Source organism: Anneissia japonica, unplaced genomic scaffold (assembly GCF_011630105.1).
Source record: "Anneissia japonica isolate Jap-2015-1 unplaced genomic scaffold, ASM1163010v1 scaffold287712_len2945570_cov188, whole genome shotgun sequence".
In the NCBI taxonomy this organism is placed as follows: Eukaryota; Metazoa; Echinodermata; class Crinoidea; order Comatulida; family Comatulidae; genus Anneissia; species Anneissia japonica.
Genome location: NW_022704401.1, coordinates 2,174,694 through 2,194,775, shown reverse-complemented (window position 1 = coordinate 2,194,775; position 20,082 = coordinate 2,174,694). Strand labels below are relative to the sequence as shown.

General features: G+C 30.3%; 1 protein-coding gene across 1 annotated transcript in view; it reads right to left on the bottom strand.

Annotated features, from left to right (window-relative positions):
• LOC117104671 overlaps positions 1-20,082 on the bottom strand; it is a gene marked incomplete in the record, with an annotated part of 117,926 nt that overhangs the window by 86,662 nt on the left and 11,182 nt on the right. Inside the window, 4 exon segments of the mRNA XM_033245553.1 lie at positions 982-1,095; positions 6,287-6,436; positions 7,821-7,976; positions 11,489-11,902. Coding sequence (XP_033101444.1) covers positions 982-1,095; positions 6,287-6,436; positions 7,821-7,976; positions 11,489-11,902 — 834 coding nt within the window.

The following is a 20,082-nucleotide window of genomic DNA, read 5'->3' as shown; positions in this document are numbered from 1 at the left end:
ATATATATATATATTATATATATACTTATATAATAACAACAAAATAGAGAAAATATAGTATCGGTATGTTTCAAGGACAGGTTATTAACCCAATAAAAAGTAATAACAGAATTATTTATCAGACAAAATAATAGAAAGTTTAAGCAACATGAGCATTTAATCATATTTAATTAGGTCATTTACAAATGAACTCAGCTGATCAGGAAAAAGTTGAATTAATTATTAAAGCATATTAATAGTTAAGCACACAAGAAAAAGGTAAATATGGCAGAGATTCAAAAAGTTTGAAAGGGGTTTACTTGCTTGAATTGAGCCTGTCCAAAAGACTCCTAGGAAAGTTAAAAGGGGCTAGGGATAGTTGAATATTTTAAAATCTAGATACCACTTTAATTGGTGCATTTGAAGAGGGTATTATTCAAATCTGATACATAATGCAATGTACATTAAAATTGTGAGACAATATATATACCTAAATTTAACTCACCCAAATTTACACAATAAGAATATTTTCATATATAAAGAGTAAAAAAAAGCATACATTTCAAACTGTACTGGTATAATATAGTACATTTTCACAAGGTAAGAATACTGTATGCAAGACAGTCCTCTGTGAACAAATCTAATTGAATCACCAGCTCATTTCTTGAATAAAGAAGCTTAAACTTTAATATATGAGTATCTGTTAATAATGATTTATATGAAATGTATTATTTTGTAGTAATTAATGGGTACAAAGTGATGCTAAACAAAAACACCAATTAGCAATAAGAACTGCTTTTGACAAAAGTTCAAAGGGTAGTTGACGCCATTTTTATCGTTAACGTACAAACATGGTAGTTACTGTAAATCAATTTGTGACCAAGAGTAATTGTTAAAGTAGCATTAAGGGAGTAATGAAGACGAAGTAAAATTAGTTTCAGGCATAATTTTGTATAAATATAAATGAAACATTAAAGGCTGATTTGATGTTATTTATTTTACCAAAAACATCATCGTTTTCATCTACGCTATGCCTTGTTTGCCGTTCATAAAACATTGTTGCCCCACGTGAAGTCCGTCTGGCCAACACTGGACGATGATAACTGGTCAATTCATCTAGATACGACCGACATATTTAATGAGTAACAAATGTAAAGTTGATAAAAAAAATAGGCTTCATGTATTAAAGTGTTCAGGTGGAAACTTAAAAGTTAAATTAATAATTAAAATATAACTTATTTCTAGAGCTAAAAATTGAAAATCAGGACAAGAAAATACTTCCTTTGTTTCATCAACAGTGTATTTCCCAAATTACGTTCCTGTAATATTTGCATTTGCAATTTTTTTTGGTGTTATCACCAATGGAGGTATCATCAAACGAAAGCATACTATTTCAGTTTTTTTAATAGATAGTATGTTTACAGCCCAAATTCCAAATGGAACTGATTGCATGAAGCTATTACAAATCACCAAGACCGTCTTGGACTCAGAAGGTTTGGAAACTATAAAGCTCATTTTATAGGTGTAATTTTACCCTAAATAAAGCTCATTTTAACATAAAGCTCATTTTAACATTCAGTTATTATACACTCGCCAAACCCACATACATGACAACCAGTCTCAATAGTTATACGTACTGATACAGACTCAGAAATAATATATGTTTTAAAATCTACGTTTCACAACAAGAAAAAAATGTTTAAGAAACAGAGGTAGTTGGACATAACACAAAGTCCTCTGCAAAAACATTGCCGATGACACCAGCCCTTCTGCAGGATGGCTTAAGTCCTCCACAATGACTTCTACCTCTAAATAGAACTTAACAGAAACTATACACCGAACAAGAATAAATTCTTATTGTTGGAATTACCACTGTCAAAAGCATAAAAATTAAAAATGTAATTACCTTAATATTAAAAAGTTGACTAAAATATACTGCAAAACTGATGAATGAAACAATAGTTACTGTATATACAGTACCTGAACAGGAAATACACTTTCAAGCGTCATCGGTAATAACTTCCCATTTGTCTGTCGACTTTTAATTGTTTGTTTTTTTTAATATTATATTGATTTAACTTAATTTTCTTTTGATTGGTTGCGCAACTTTGAATGTATTCCCTTCCAGACATTCTAAAAATAAATTTTTTATCAGTAAGAGCCCTCCTCCTAATAGAACAACTATATACTTCTACAAATTTTGATACCAACACATTTTAATCGTTATAATTTTCTTTTCATGAAGTGTTAGATATAATGTGCATTTTTCTTGTTCAAATTTTTTACAAGTAAACTAGAAAAAAATCAAAAGTAGTCAACTAGAACAAATATCAGCAAAATTTGAATTAGCCAATTAAAAATGGGGTCGTATCCGCTAATAATAATAAATAGACAAAATTAAAAATTTGAGCAGGGAAAAACAAGATATGGGCTAAATATAAATGGACAAATATGGGTATGACAAATATAATAAGTGCTATGTTGACAAAAATACCATTAATTCAGTTGTGCATCTTTTTTTAATTATACTTGACAATATGAGGTGCTATATATTAGTTAAAATAATACTAGTAGAATGAGAACTGATGAAGAATGTCTGAAAACTCAAACATGTTGAATAGAATAAATCGATTGAAACTATTTTTGGATGACGACAATTTTAACAAAGTGCATCTGTCACATTTGATCACTACAACAATAGTGTTGATAGTAGGCTAACAATAACAGTTACCATTCATTATTACCAATGGCCATTATTGACCAACTGAATGTCAACAATAGCTTTAGAATGACGAAAGCTCTCCAAGATGGTGTCACAAAGGTGAAAATTGGGCATTTCTCAACTAGGTTATACCATTTTAAAAACTAAATAATCTGGATATGAAGCATAAAAACATTCCAAAAATTGTAGAACAAACTCTTCTCAACTTTGGATCATTACCATATTCTTTCTGTTAGTAAACACTCAGCTGGGTGCCAATAACTTGTGCTACAACCTTTATTCCCTTTATAGATTTTATCCTAACTCGTTTTGACAGCTGTCTGGACTGAAGACTATTGTGAAGCATCTTTCATAGCCCCAGGCTGTATGCATGAGGCTAGCTATTTTAGTTCTTAGTAGAAATTGGTGGTCTGTTGTGTCACCGAGATGGTGGAAATAGAAACTGTTTATAAAATTGCAAAAACAAAGTTTATAAATCTACTTATTATTATTAATTTTCATTTCCAAAATCAATTTTGATCTAAAATATGTTCCAATGACACATGTACTAAATACATTTTTGCTGTCAAATTCTTTTTTAACTTTCAAGTTTTGCCTAGAATAATGACCTTTCTGGATTTAACGGTCATTTACCGTAATAATGGATGAAACTTTTACTGTATGTAATGTCTTATGTTTTATTATTTGGCTCAGTAAAAAAAGAAAATATAAATAGGTGAACATCCTATTAACAACTCTCTATGATCACTTTATATTAAGTCCTACAAAACTAGAATTCCTAATATAATGATAAATTTTTAGATAATTCTAATATTGTTATTGGAAAATAGATCTTCCATTTTCCCCCTTTCTTTTACATAATGAAAATTTTATTAACCTTGAAATTAATATTCTTATTTGTGACTTGAACGATGTAAACTTCATATACAGTATTACTTTGGAAAATATTAGATAAATAGGTAAATGTATTACTTATTGTTCGTTCCTTCTTCGTATTACTAATTTATGTCACAATTTTGAATTTTTAGCTTTGTATTGCTAGTGGAGAAGAATCTGTTTATTTAGACAATAAAACTATCTTGTATCGCGAAGATAAACAAGTTGATTGAGAGTCGTTCAGAGAGAGTGTTAACTTTTGACATTTGGACATTGATAGACCTGCCTACATCATCTCCATAGGAAGTGTTTGCAAGCACCACATTGGAATGTTCCACAGACGGGAGGTGTACGCATAGCTCGCCAACAGCTGGGAATTTGACAAGCATACGATAGGGCTGTTAACCAATAAGAGTTGTTGATACTAATGCTATATAATTATGTAATTAATACAATATACGACAGTTGTCAGTGTAATGATCTTAATGAATTAGGAAAGTTAGATTCTACTGTTATAAAGCAGATTATTCCTCCTTTACAGATGCTCATAATAGCACATTATAACTGACAACATCACATCCAATCAAAAGCATGAAAAAATGTGGGATATTTGCACTTTGAAAAATATGGATTATTTTCAAATGAGAGTCAACCTATGAATAAACTGTCGTCTTGGAACAAGGCAAGTGACATGAAGAATTACTTTGATTTGGTCGATGTGTGACTTGACTTCCTTTTTCTATGGCAAAAACAGGAAGGAATGAAGATAATAAAACCCATTAGACTAGAAAATAAACATGAAGCTTAGAAGAAAAGAAAAATAAAGAGGATGGAAGAAATAATAGATGAGTCAAGATGATTTACCGTTAATGTCTACACATATTTCACAATTCTGAGAGTCTACCAGACAACGATCAAAACAATAATATAAAATTAAATGCTCATAAAAAATAATTAAAAAGTAATAAAGGGAGAATTAATAATGTACATTTAATGTCCTTATTTACTGACTTCTATTATATGTCATAATATTGACATTAACTGTTATATAAGTTATTTTATATATTTTCTATTTACTATTTCATATTTAATACACCACAGGGAATTTTTACAACAAAATCACACAATGAATAGATCAATGTCACTCTTGCAAAACCATCTTTTCAGAATGTGTGGACTAACACATTCCTAAGGCTACTACTATATTAAGGTAATCATTTATTGTTATTATTAGTTAAATGTTCATCATATGTACAGTATTGCTGGTATAAATAGGTTTTTTACAGCCTATTTTTATTAACTCAGTTCAGAAATGTTTAAAAACATAAAAATCACTGAAAACAATCCTTCCGCTTTTGCCGTTCACTCAGACTTGCCTTCCATTATTTTAAATTCACAAATCATGTGCTAGTCTACAAAATTAGTAACTAGCTATAAATGTGACATCAAAATAGCTACAGTATTTGACCTACATTTACCTGAGCTAAGAATCAAAGCGACTCATTGGTATCACATTTTACCTAGCAAAATGAGTCTTAATTAAACCTACCAACGTATCAACAGCTGTACAGGATCTACACATTGCTAAAAGGTAAATAAATTTGTTTGGGTTCATCTGTTTTTTGTTTCCAATTAAAACAAGAAAACAATAATATAGTAATTAGATTTCATCTTGACTAATTAGGAAAAGTAATCAATCATTTGACAAAATGCAGGACAGGAATGAACTTCTAAAATTACCATATTATTAATAATATATAGATTTAATGAAACAATATTCATGTATTATATAATAACAAAGTGGTTGCCAGGTAGCTTTTCAAATGTTCCTAATTTGATTATCATTTATCTTGGTTTTTGCCAGTACCATTTATTAATAATTTTGGTTTAAGCACTACAGGAAGAAAAATAAAAACAATACAAATTGTAAGTAAAATTTTAATATTGTATATATTGATCAATATATGTTTGTATTGTGTTGATTTTTGCTTCTCATTCTTGAAGTTTTTTGGAAAGAAACGAAATTTTATATAATAATACAAAAAAAGTTACATATTAAATAATTATGGTTCATAATCACAATCAAGTGCATATCAAGTGACCAGTAAATAAATTTAACCAAGAATCTTAACATTATTCCAAACCAATCACATGCTTCCATACCATTAACTTCTATACCAATTTCACCAACTTCACATCAACTATGTCATACATTAACACCACCTAACACATTCTCCACATCTTTCGTAATCTGCTATAATTTAATACCCATGGTACGCTGAAACAAAAACATAAATATAAACTCCTAACATAATGCAGATATAAAATAACAATAACTGTATGAAGCTTTGTAGAATCATTCTGAATCATTTTTAGATAATAAAAAAAAATGCAAATAATCAAAAACAAATCATGCAAAGTAAATCTATACGTGAATAACAGATTATGAAAACTGTAATGCAATCACACAAACATGTTTACTCAGTATGATTATCTAATTAAACTATTTGGCACCTCCAACATGCTATTATTAACAAGAAAAAAAAAGAGGAAAAATATTCAGAGGTTAATTGTTCAAGCAATCATATCTACTAATTAGCTACACTATAATATCATCACTGCAAGAATAATGGAACAATCCAATCCTCACATTAACTACACTAGAGTATCAGGCACAGTAATAATGGAATGTTCCATTGTGGACATTACCATTCCTATATTGAGGTACGTTTTTCTTAGCCATGTGTGGCTTTGGTGGAACTCTAGGTGGTTCTTCAGAGTCACTTTCAGGGTGGGGTGGCACCGGTGGAGGGGAGAACGCTACGGTGGCGGTATCATCTTGTGAATACGTTGGCTTAACTGTGAAACAAATTAATCAATCAATTATCGACTAATCAATCAAATATTTATTATTTTCCAAAGATATCTACAGACCACATATAATATATGAAAATATTTATGTCATAAAAATATAAAATTAAATGAAGAATATAATAATTTAACTCATGTAGATAGTCATAATCAGTTAACCCAGGTAAGGCCTATATTTCACCAAGTTACTGTCAGTTAACCAAGTTCACTGACCCATTTGAAACACCATTACAACTTAACCATATAAACTTTATTAAGCAAAGAATTACATTGGTTTCTTTCTCTAATAAAGATATCAAGGTTATTCTATTTGATTAAATTATTGTTATATTTTCATAACATACAGATAAATAATAATATATAGCTAATTAGCTAATTATTGATTAATTTAAGCTTTAGGTTTACTAACAAATACAACACTTATGCATGCAAAAAATTTGCGAACATGTTGGCCATTTTATATTAACATAAAGAAAAATAATAATGTGTATTTTTCGCAGAGGATATAAAAATTTAGAAATTATGAGATATTCTATCTTAAGAAGCACTGCAACTAAAGAGCATCATTTTCCATGTCAGACTGCTTTTAACAACACATCCGATATGTTTCTGAAATTCTTGCCTTGATCATGTTACAACATGTTTACTGCCACCTTAAGGCTAAAGCGAAAAAACTCCCAAACTTTGAAAATTAAATGTTAGCAGTGAGTTGTTATATTCCCTGCTGCAGTGTTAGAGAGCAATTTCCACATTATAAATTTCTTTATGTTTTATTTAATTCACTTATTATGTGTTATATTTTGGGAATACCTGAAATATCTAGAGGAAAGGATGAAATGATTTATCTATAGCATTAGTATGGTAGTAGTCAACCTAACAACCAAAATCAAATTAATTATACATTTGCATACTTCTCTGTTTTTATATTATAACAGGAAATAAAATCTTGCTTTGACCATAAATCAAGTATGGAATACAAACATAGAAAATGGACAAATTGATATTTATGTCAATTTGCATAAATATCCACGTTTTATATTTTGACATTTAAGAAAAGTGACAAAATTATTTGCCTGCTAGCATATGGCGGTAATGTCTGCCAGTGAAACGTAGACTTATGGCCAATGCGACAACCATTTTGAACATCAAATCACATCGATGGCAGACGTCTGTAATTGCCCATTATAATATTTAAATTAACACCCAGAAATCAAAATCATACATTCTATGCACTCACTATAAAATGAATGCACAAGATTATCGAGTTTTAAGATACTGTAATTATGCTAAACTGTCATTAAAACAGAGAAATATGGAAAATTGATATGAATATGCAAAGTGAATATTCAAATGATGTATTAAAATCTAATACCAGAGGGGACGTTACAGGCAGGTTGGACATAAATCGCTGTTCGGCCTTTCCTTCTTCTAGGTCGCCCTCTAGAAGGTAAAGGCGGTCTTCCACGCACGTGAATCAACGCGGTGTCGGACATGGAACCTGGGTCCAAATCATCTGTATAACGGCGAACTGATGATGAATGAACAGATGTGGTTAGGAAGAAAATGAAAAAGGAAAAACAAAACAAGCTGACATATTAAGCAAAGACATGGAAAATAACAAACACTAAAACTAATAAACGAAAATTAATGAAATTATATGAACATATAAAAGAAAAATAAATTAAAACATACTAAAGTATATAACAAACACATGATTTATAGTCTGACTTGTAATTCTTTCTCATTTAAAAATTTGTTTTTATTTTAAGTTTTCTAATTTTGGTATTGTTATTATATTTCACTGAGGGACAGCTGACATAGGGTTACTTTCCCATTTTGTTTCTACTAGTCAATCTTTGTCATCCTGATTAAGCCTTTTAGTCGAATAAATATGAAAAGAAAATGCAATAAATTTCTTTCTCTTTTTGTTCTATAATTTTTTGAGGATTTCATCTCTAATCATTCAATATTTCTTCATTGGTTATTGGTGATCTATACCCAATAAAAGGTTAATGACTTTGTAATGAGGCTTAATTTATATGCTATAATGAATTTCAAATAGATTTGATTTATTTTCTCCAGGCATTTATAATTACAAGATTATTTATTATTACTTACTTTTGTTTTAATTACACAGAATTTAACATAGTATGTAAGATTTTATATTAGTAAAAAATCCTAAAACACAGAATTTTTAAAATTATTTTCTAAACTAAATCGAGACAGAAATTAAGAAAACAAAATAAAACAAAATTTAAGAAATAAAGATCTAACAAAATTTAAAAGGAATAAAATCATAACCAAATTGAAAATGATACCTAAATTGATGTACATTTTATCAACCATAATAGTGAAAATATTCATCTTTAATAATAAAGCATAGAAAATTTTGAATATATAAGAAATATCAATTAATATAAAGAAGTATATAATCATCATGATAATTATAAAAAAGACTTATATCAAGACATAATGTTAATTAATGAGCTTTCAACTAAAATATTATTTAATAGCAAATACTAAATTAATAGTGAATTAATATCTAAATGTCATTAAAATAGTAAAAATTAATGTACAGTGAAAATAATAGACTATATGTGTCTGGAATTTTAATTCAAAATATTTAAATTCAAAATGCAAGTTTTGCTCAATCTGTATAATTATCAAGTCTATAGCCTTTGACAGTGATAACAAATGATCATCGATCTACGGCACTAACCTTGATTTCTTCGCTCATACATCATGCAACAATGTGTAACAGTTTACAAAATACTAACAATAAATTTATCCGTGAAGTAAAAGAACATAAAAATAATTCCAGAAAGAAATATGAATTTACAGAGGTGGTGAATCGCAAATGAAAATAATCAACTGTGAAGAGGTCTGTTAGCAGCTTGAGTCAGCTGTGGCAATGGTACAATATATGTTGCCTGTCAAATAACCTTTTCTAAGGTTGCAACATTGGTGATAAGTTCTGATGCTTCAAATTAAAGATTCATTACCTAAACATATGTTCTGATTCACTGGTGCATGCATTAGTAAACTATATAAAAAACTATACTAAATTAGTATAAAAATAGTAAACAAATTTATAATGTCATATCATGGTATGTCTACAGTTAGTCAATATTATTACATAAAAAAAATCAAACAATTCTATTCTACTATAATCAATAAACTATTCTAAAATTATAGGTGGAATGTGATCCTGAAAAAAAGGGTGAATTTGATGTTATTGTTATTTCAAAAATACGGTGAAGATTCTTAAAAATTATTTAGCTAATATAAATTTTTTTTTTAATATTTTTTTGCGATTATAATATAATTAAAGGATAAATATGGATTAAATATGGAAGGTTTTCATATTTGAAATGATCTTAAAATCTAAACAAAAAATTTAAATATAGTTTTTCCTCTAATTAAAGACCATGGACCTCCAATTATAGAACAACTCCAATTAAAGACCACCTCCAATTAAAGTCCTCTTTGAATTCTCAACACTTATCTTTTGACTTTATGTGGTCTTCAATTGGTAGAACACTACTAAATTCATAAATTGTCATAGAGGGCGCTATAGTAATAATGACAAGAATTATACTAGTTGTTGGTCCACAATTAATAGAAATTTACACATGAATGTTAAAATTCAAATAAACGAGGCTAAAAAGACAGGAGCTATGACGGAACATTGTTTTGTTTTTTGGGGGTTATTTTTTTTTTTTGGGGGGTGGGGGGAGAAGGAGGAAGAGAAAAGAAGTGGAAGAATGGAAAGGAGAATAAAGAAGTATATTCACCCTTAATACAGTACCTTTACTTAGCCCAAAGACTCACTGCTAAGGGGTGACTCTTTTTATACATTGTTTGGCAAACCCGCCGACTACAACTACTGATGATTTCGAATAAAAAAAAAAATTTATTTTTGCACAATTAGCGCACCTACCGCCACAAAAAAGTGGAAATTTCAGGAAAAAAAAGAAGTTTTTCTTTATTTTTATTCCGCCCTACGCTGCCTTGAAATCGCCAAAGATATAATATATGTATATTTCTTCCTAATTATATAAGCTTTTACCCATTCTATTTTACATTTAACAATAAAATTTTATTTTTATTTTCTCCTCCGTCTGGATGATTTAAGCAAAACTATTTGCTAAAGAATAAGAAAACAAAATTTTATTTTTATTTTTATTTCGCCCTCCTCCGATAATCTTTAAAAAAAATAAGTACGCGAAACATGGAATAAAATAAGTCTCGTTTAATGTTGATCTTTACTTTTGTCCAAACAAAAAAAAAAAACAACACAGCCGACTGTATATTTTCTAGTTGGGTCTTGAGCAACACATTTTCTCCCATTTTCTTTTTCAAGAATTTGTTACTTCCTGCATTTATATACATTTTACCATTAAAATAAATATATTTTGGTTATAATAAATATGGTTTTTCTATAAATAATCTTATATAGAGTATATCATACACTTGAAAAAAAAAATCAACTTGTTCACTGCACTGTTAGCTTATTAAGATAATACTGTATATATTATTAACAACTTTATTATTAATATAATATGATAATATTAATGTTATCTGCCTGAGGCAATGTTTATGGTGCATCTCTGCTCCATATACGCATATAAATTATAATATTCGATATTATTATTAATATTATAAAAGCATCTAACATATCATGCAATACAATAAAAGCAGATCAATAAAAAGAATTAGAAGTGAGCTTCACAAACAATTCTGTGGAAAAATAGTAATTTATGCTTAATTTTAGATTAAGATTTGTGAAATTGTTACAAATACAAAATTGCTATTAAAACAAAGCAAAAATTAGGAAAGAAAAATTCATATTAAAAACTTGATTATCTGTCGAAGAAACCGTTAAAATTGACTGGTTATGTATATAATATTATCCTACATTTGGTCACAGATGTGTCATTTCGGTCAGTTAACATGCATTCTAAAAAAATTAGCTTTTGACTTTAGCCTCATCACATGCCGTTAGCGGAAGAAGATGCTACGGCAAACCGTGAGACCAACCTTTCACATTCGGCGGTGTAGATATAGCACCCATGGTATACTGCTGGGGACGCGTACCACGTTTTGGTGGCACGGGTGGTCCTGCTTGCTTTGGCTTTGGTCTGATCACTTGCGGTTGGCCCTGATATATAGTTACCGGTGGAGATACGTCTTCTTCTTCGGTCTCAGATGTGTAAACGTGATAACCATGTCTATTATGATAATCTGGTTGACTCTCTTCGTAAGTATTGCAGGTAAAACGACCCTCGCTTGAAAAACGAGCCGGGGACGGGGAGCGACTACGAGTAATCTTGGTTACTTTGCGGGTCGTGGTACGTGTGACGGAAACGTTTGCTGGATTGAAACCCTCCAGCGTAACACCGTCCACATTGATGACATCATCATCAATTGTGACCGTGTTTGGATCTGGAGGTCCTGACATAAAAACAAAACACGGTTTACTTATATAGAAACAATGAAACAGATGCAATCTGTAGATATGATTCATAACAACTGAATGTATTATATATCCCCAACCATGTTTGGCATCTATAGTGTCAAAGGTTAATACTGTATACAGAAGGAGACGGAAAAATTATTTCATAAACAAATATCAATTTAAAACGTCGATACTGCAAGAGAAATTTGTATTTCTGATAAATAAATCCAAATAATAAACTATGTCAAGCAGATTTCTAAGTAACTAATACAACGTAAATATGAAACATACACCAGTACACCTACACTGGAATTTGGGAAAGACAGATTCTTCAACCCAATTATCTAACTACAAAGTTCTAATGTTTCCAGATGTTGTCTCTACTAGATTGGATTGTAATCTTCAACATGTTTAAAATGAAATAAAAAACTAAGTTTTAAGGATTTTTAAAATAGGTATCTGAAAGGTTGTACAGAAATGAACTCCGCTGTATTTCAGAATTTTGAGGAATTCAATCATGAGCCAAGACTGAAGATTAGAAACACTCTTGGCAACTCCTCCAAAAATACTGTTGATACGTTCTAAAGAAAATAAGGAAAACAAACGTTATTGAAAATGCTGTTGTACACTGTTATGTGTATTGTGTATGTGACTTTTTTATCATAAAAGTGTGAGGAAAAAAACCCCTAGAAAATTAAATTTTAAATAATACCTCAATATAAACAATAAATAATTTACCAACTTCCAATGAAAAAAAAAATTGAGGAACAAAGTGTATGCTTATTTATAAAATTTTATTTTAAAAATATTTAGATTGATTACCATCAAATTAAAAGATACAATGCAAGAGGTTCTTAAATTGTGGGGATAAATAAAGTTGATGGGTAACCCCCATATTTTGACTATTTATATTAAAGCCTGTTAAACCATTTAGGATAAACATCACCAACAAATAATTTCAAATCCCAGACATGAAACTAACAATTAATTTTATTTGGCTTTATGTTGAATGTCATCTTGAAAAACTAGTTCAAATATCATTAATGATGAGGTAAAGTACTGTCAACCGCCCTCATGAATTTTAAGTTGCTGTGATTAATTATTTGACATTATACACCAAGATACCTCATGGACACAGGCCGCAAGCAACATTTGTTTAATTTGCAAACCTCTTTTTATAATTATTGTTGGAATTAATTTATGAATGTTAAATACATTTCCTGACTTATTTTCAAAGCTTATAATTATTTGCTAATATCACTGTACTGTAAATTTGCACAAGCTGGATTAATTAAATTAATTAGACCAGATTTGGCCCGCAGGCCATACTTTGACAACCTATGGTCCAGGAACTGCATTAAATTATGCCTTGATTATTTGGCAGGATAATTGTTTTCTTATATATTCATTTGAAATTAAAAGCCAATAACATACTCAAAATCCTTAAATTGGCTGGTAATCAAATTTAAGGACTAAAGTAAAAAAATGTCTGTAAATCAGTAAAAAAAAAATTTTTTTTTTGTTTTTTTTGTGGATCTGTTTATTGTTGATTCTTTTAACTGAGCTATTCAAAATTATATTTGAATTTTTGACTGACAAAACCATATACCTTTAAATATTGTAATTCAAACACACAATATATAACATTAAAAAAGCTTCTCTGTAATTTTTAAAAAACACAATTTATATAGATTATTATGAGCTTGATAACGGACCTTATGAAAACATATTTCTCTGGTTCCTATTGTATTTACTATTGTATAAGGCACATGTTTATAGAAAAAAATTAAAGAATTCAGGTATCTTGGAAGCCAAGACCTTTTGTCAAGATCATGTGTAATGTTCATAAATATAACTACACAAATCATTGTACCCAGCTGATTCGCTGTTAATTCATGACTGACTTTGGACAAGGCTTGCAAGCACTAGGATGTAAAATCTAGGGGAGGTATGAAAATCAATGGGTCACTGGAGAGTTGGAACAGGTCTTGGTTCCAGAACAGAACCATCTCCTGTAGAGTACTACAAAGGGCTGAAAGGCACCTAAGGGACAATCTACTTCAAAGTAACTCCCACACAAATTTATTATAACTTTTTTCCTAATGAAAACTGCCAGAAATTTTCAAAACAGGACACAAGAGGAATGTTTTGAGAAACATTTCTCATCATGAGATGACCTATTCAACTGTTTTGATATATAGATTTTTTTTACATTCATATTTTCACAACCTCATATGTAATCACTGAATTTAAGATAGCTATAACCCAGAACAAATTTAAAATATTTGTTTAGATAATAATTCTGAATTGGAATACTGTGAATGTTCTATGTGGTATAGGTATAGAGGGTGCTAGACTTTATCATTACTGATATGATGGATAGACATGGCTTACTGTATGACACAAGGTATGGTAAATTGATAAAGAACTTAAGTAATAAAAGTGTAAAAGCTTGATTCAATTCAATTTATAGCAACAGATCAAGTCAAATGCAAGAACTGCTTTTACAGGCAATGTGGCAAGACGATGCTGACCTGATGGTGATGGTAACAAAATTTTGTTGTCCTCTGAAGTAGGACAAAAACTTGGGAAATTTGTGAACAGAAAATAATTAAGCAACTTGACTGTGTAAACTTGGGTTTAAACAAAGACTATGGCTTTCTTGCCGACTACAGGGAATGATTCACTCATTGTTTTGTTCCACCCTTCTGCTTATTCATTGTTATGTTAATACCTCCATTGTTATTATTACTTGCCTTTTGTTTTAGACCTTTTATATTTTATTGTATGTTGCTCCTCTTATCATTCACCTGAAGAAGTGTACTGTGTACACGAAAGCTTGTGACAATAAATATTTCAACTAGTCTATAAAGTGCTACCGTTTTCTTATTGTTTGAAGTAGGAAAGGTAGAATACCCCATAACTTGCAGCATCATTGTGCTGAATTTGCATATGGCTATGTGACTACTGTAGCAGCCGTAGAGAGGTGCTTATTTCACATCATTCCACAACAACAGGAGCTGAAATGAACCATAGCATCGGGGTAACTCCTTACTCTTCCAAAAGATGACGGGTTCTTTAAAGTGCACGCAAGCCAGATGTGTACACTGGACGTTTTTAAGTCCTGATCCAAGATGATTTACCAACTGAACCCTGGGTGAGGAGCAGCGCTTGGACCAGCGCCGATGTTAGAGCATAGCTAGCCACACCCTTTGCCCTATTACTCCGCCACTTAACTTGCCTAAAAACATACCAACTAAAATATTAGGAACATAAACAAAAGAATCAAAATCTCCCGCTCAAGGGCCAATTTATAGCATAACGATTGAGTTAAATGGGGAGAATTTGTATTACAACCAATTTTGCAAAATTAATATAGTTGTGTTCTTATGATGATGATGCAGTAAATTTCACTTCATCCTCTGAAGACCTTTCAAATAAACTTTGATAAACAAGGTAAAGCAATCTTTGATAAAACAGCACTGCTGTATTGACATTGAAGCTAGAGTAGTAGCCTTTAAATGTCCACAAAGCAGCTGTAAAGTGCCATTGTTGCAATTGATTTTTGCCCTCTGACCCCTATCTTTCAATCTCCGTCTAAATCTAATTAATTTTATTATGTGTTATCTCAGGCACAAAATTTCTTATGAACCTGTTGTGACAGACACAGCTTAATTCATTTAAAGGCACCAGTATGATATGAAAGTATGGCCTCTGGGCTAAAATATTGATGGAAGTTATATAGGCATACTACTTTACTTTTATAACAGATTTGACAGTGCATTAGGGAAGGGGTAAGTTTACTCAGGAAGAAATGAAATACCTGAAATATTTTGTTGACTTTATCAGATATAACATCAGAGATAACCTCGAAGTTAAGACAGAGAAAAAAAAAATGATACAAAATGAAATTATATATTGTGAGTGTCCATGATAAGGTATCTTTTCAATATATTATTTGTCAACCTGTTATTTCCTGGAAGGCTGAAATACAAGTTACAAACCATCTTCTCACAGAAACACTTATGTTTATTGGTCCGGTCTGCAACATCGCCCATAGTACACTTTGTTCGAAAAAGACCATGTTATTGTCTCACGACTTACTGCCCAATTTACCATAAGAAGGGCCTCCATTAGAAATATTGTCTTCTGGGTTTGTAGGCTATATCCTCAGTACTGGCATGCTTTTATGATTTAGTGAAAATCCAAAACTTTGCTGTGGTAAAAAATAGGATTGAAAGGTAAAAGATCTCCGAAAAGATGACTGACTATATTTCCATCGAGGCCTATAGGACCTGCATGTCAGGATTATGAGGCCAAGCCTTGATGGTGTCCAGAGATCACGAACTAGTCCACTCTCCTTGAAATTACCCTTCCATCTCTTCTTATGCTTATGAATCCTTTAATTCTTATCTTATAAAAAGCATCTTCTGATGACAGAGACATCACCCTCAATGGTATGCATTCTTTATAGAAAAGGATCCTTTGGTAGCATTTTATCTGTTGGTTTTGATTCTCCTTTACATGGTTTGCCAGAACATAACTACAGTAATCATATCAAGTAGCTGTAATTACAGTGCTGTACTAAGTTTATAATGGACTGCAATTTTGCCAGAGGTATCAATGGTAGATTCTGTACTCATTTAGAGTAAATGTTTGAAATGATGGATGTTTACAGATGGAGTTGTAGGTATGAATTAATACATACATCAATCACTGCTGATAGATTATGTACTAAGACAATGGAAGATTTAAACAGATTACATGATGAATATGATTAGTACATGAATATATGAAAAAAAAACAGAATATAAGTATAGAAAATGGTATTTTTGATAGGATTTGCAAAGATCAAATTCTAATGGTCCAATGGAAGTATCAGAAAAGATATAATTTCGAATAATAATGGCTATAAAATTATTTTATAAAAATTGTTTTGTAAAATTTGTACATTCTATAATTACTGTACTTGCATGGATGGATCATGGGAGCAAGAATTGACAAAATTGATGATTGGAAAAAAAAATTAACAAATTAACTTTAGAAGATTCATTGGGGTAATAACATTAAAATATAATAACATGATCTTGAATAAGTTGTTTTAAATATGAGCTAAAAATTGTAAGACTAAGATATCCAACAAAATAAAGCTCTCCTGAATATTATTAAAGAAAAGAATAACTATATAATATATATGTCATATTAATGGTAATCCAGGTGAATTGATGGATAGATGACCAGATGACTAGACAGTGGGTAATGACCAGTGAAATTAACTGACTCATCGATAATAACCATCCTCCCATCACCGGATTTACTTTGATAAATGCGTTTATATAGCCCCTCCCACTTCTCCATCCACCGGTACACATTCACAAAGCTTGACACAATGCTAAATGAAGTGCACCCTCTTTCACCATGCTGGCAAAGAATTCCTCAAGGTTATTGGATGGATGTTTTTTTTTTTTTTTGTTTAGTGATGAAATTAGCTAAAAAGTCAAGAGCGTTAGGGTCGTTGAAATACAGCTGCATGAGCAACAGTAATCAATTAAAAACAGATGCATGCATAATTACCTCAACATCAAACAAATTTCAATCTCTCATGTTCACTATTATGGAAATTGTAAAACACATCTACTGAAAATGCTGCAACACATTTTACTGAAGAGGGATATTTAATAAATTTGCTACTATTTGCTTTTTTTCAAAAACTATCCTTTTTACATGAAAAATAAAATAGTGATGATCTGGAAGATTGTTATCAAAGCATAAGAAGTGGAAACATTAAATGGCAGAATACATTTAAAAGCTTCATTTTACTTCTATAAGAAACAATCTTTATTTTTTACTAGTCTGTTACCACTGGTATAAAGGATAGTTAAAAGCAAATAGTATACCTTCACTAAAAAAAGTTTCAAATCCTGGATGTAACTAAACAATTAATTTTATTTGAGCTACAGTAAATAATATTGACATTTCTAGACTTGACTAGGTATGACTTAAAGACAGGCTCCGGAGAGAAATAATTCTTGATATGCATTACATGCTCCCAATATTTAAATATTAAAAATCTGTATCCTATTATGGGAGCCATTCCAAATTATTTCTTTTATTATTTCAACTCCATAGAATATTCATTTGTACAACATTATCTCAACAACTGTTTTTCTTTGTAGCCTAGTTTTAACATAAATGATTTTGAGTTTTGGAAATCTTCTCAAAGACTTGGAAAAGAGATAAGCATGCAAAACTTCAGCTACAAAATATTTTTTACTGCACATGGATAAATTTAAATGATAAAATTATATTCTAGAAGACTAATTATGTGTAAATAAAATAGGAAATAGCTCAAGTTTTGAAAATAAGTGGGAAGGCCTTCCCAAAGTCATGGAAAGGAGAGATAAGTAGAGTTAAAAATCATCTCTCAGTGTAATATTAGTTTAGTTTAATGTAATGTCTGATAATTTAAAAAGACAGTAAGTTTCTATAAATCAAACCAAAATAAAAATTTAAATAAACTGATTAAACATCTTTACTATACCATTTTAGCAAAATTTGAAATGAAAATTTCCAAGAACCTAGCAACCCAGGACTTCCATTAGGCCTAGCATTTCACTCTACGTAGTTAACACCATGGCCTAATTAAATGATAAAACTAAATTACTAATGAGCACAAATATTTTAAAATGGCAGTGCTGTTTCAAAATAGGCCCGATGAAATGGTGTATACACAGACCAAGCAAACAATTCTCTATACATAAGCATTTTATTATAATTGAGTTAACATAATAACTCAATTAGCAAGTTCATAATACACAAAGATTTAATTGTTTACTTAATTAAACCTATCCATTAAGACATATTCAGACATTACACCAGTCATCCCATATATCGACAACATAAACCTTTGTGTTAATCAAAGTTGCTTAATTATAAATAGTTGTGATTTTGGGGCTTTGAAATTCAATGTCAGTATAACCATATGTTATTGCCTGACTTCCCTTAACATCTACTTTTATGTAGGTATATTTTTTCCCCAGATTTTGCTGTGAAAAAAATGAATAAAGTAAATAAAATATAAACACAATTCAGCGAGTCATACTTTGTGGCACCAATGTGTGGAGAGGAAGACAGCTAGCCCCCACCAATTTATGCTAATGTTGGGGAAATTGGCCTTCAAAATGGTGACTCCCCTGCCCTCGAGTTACCATTAAATCCATTTCTTTGTGAATGAAAAAATTAAACTCAAACAATATTTCTGAATGATAATAATGCACCCTACTTACACACCCTTTCTTGCTTTTGAATTATGTTGTATTGACATGACTAAATACTGTATTTGTTAAAAATATATTTGATTTGAAGTAAAATTCTTCTAATCGCTAAATTCACAAACAACATGACTAAATCGAAACAATCGATTGAAATGAATAACAATAGCCTATCAACCCATCTCAACAATCAGCATTAGTCCACTCGTGTACATCTCAGGGGAGGAATGAAAAACCTTTTACAGGTAATTTAAATCAACAAAAATCGGGTTAACAACATCGCAGTGGATGAGGTTAATAAACTTGACTCCATAGAACAACCAAACAGGCGCAAGACCTGTCCAGACTATCAAATTTCTTTTGACAAAAACATGTGACATGCCTAAATATGGTAATGATGACATCACATCATGACCATATATAGGCACATCATGACTATATATGGGCATAGAACAGTTTTTTGTTAAATGAAACATTTTAGTCTGGACAAGGCTTCAGAGATTCCATACTAAATTTAAATATCTATTTTTTTTTGTATATTTTACCAAATTGTTTGCAAATTTGATGAGTCATAATGTAAACAAATTAACAAGAATATGGGTAGAAATTTTAAAATATTTTTGTAGGGCAATGATTTATTGTGTTAGTCATAGATGCATATGGTATTACGTGAGTAATGATTTATCATAACAATCCTTTTCAGTGGGCTTTTTTTAAATCAAATATAAACATGATCAGTATACTAATGATAATGTAAAGCAGTAGCTAAGAGTCCAGCAAGCTCCTGTACAATTCACTACTCAAGCTTTAGAAACTCATATTACAGTAAAATACATAAATCCAAATATTCTATTACAAAATTAGTTGCAAAATGATGTCTCTGACTAAATTAATATATATATATA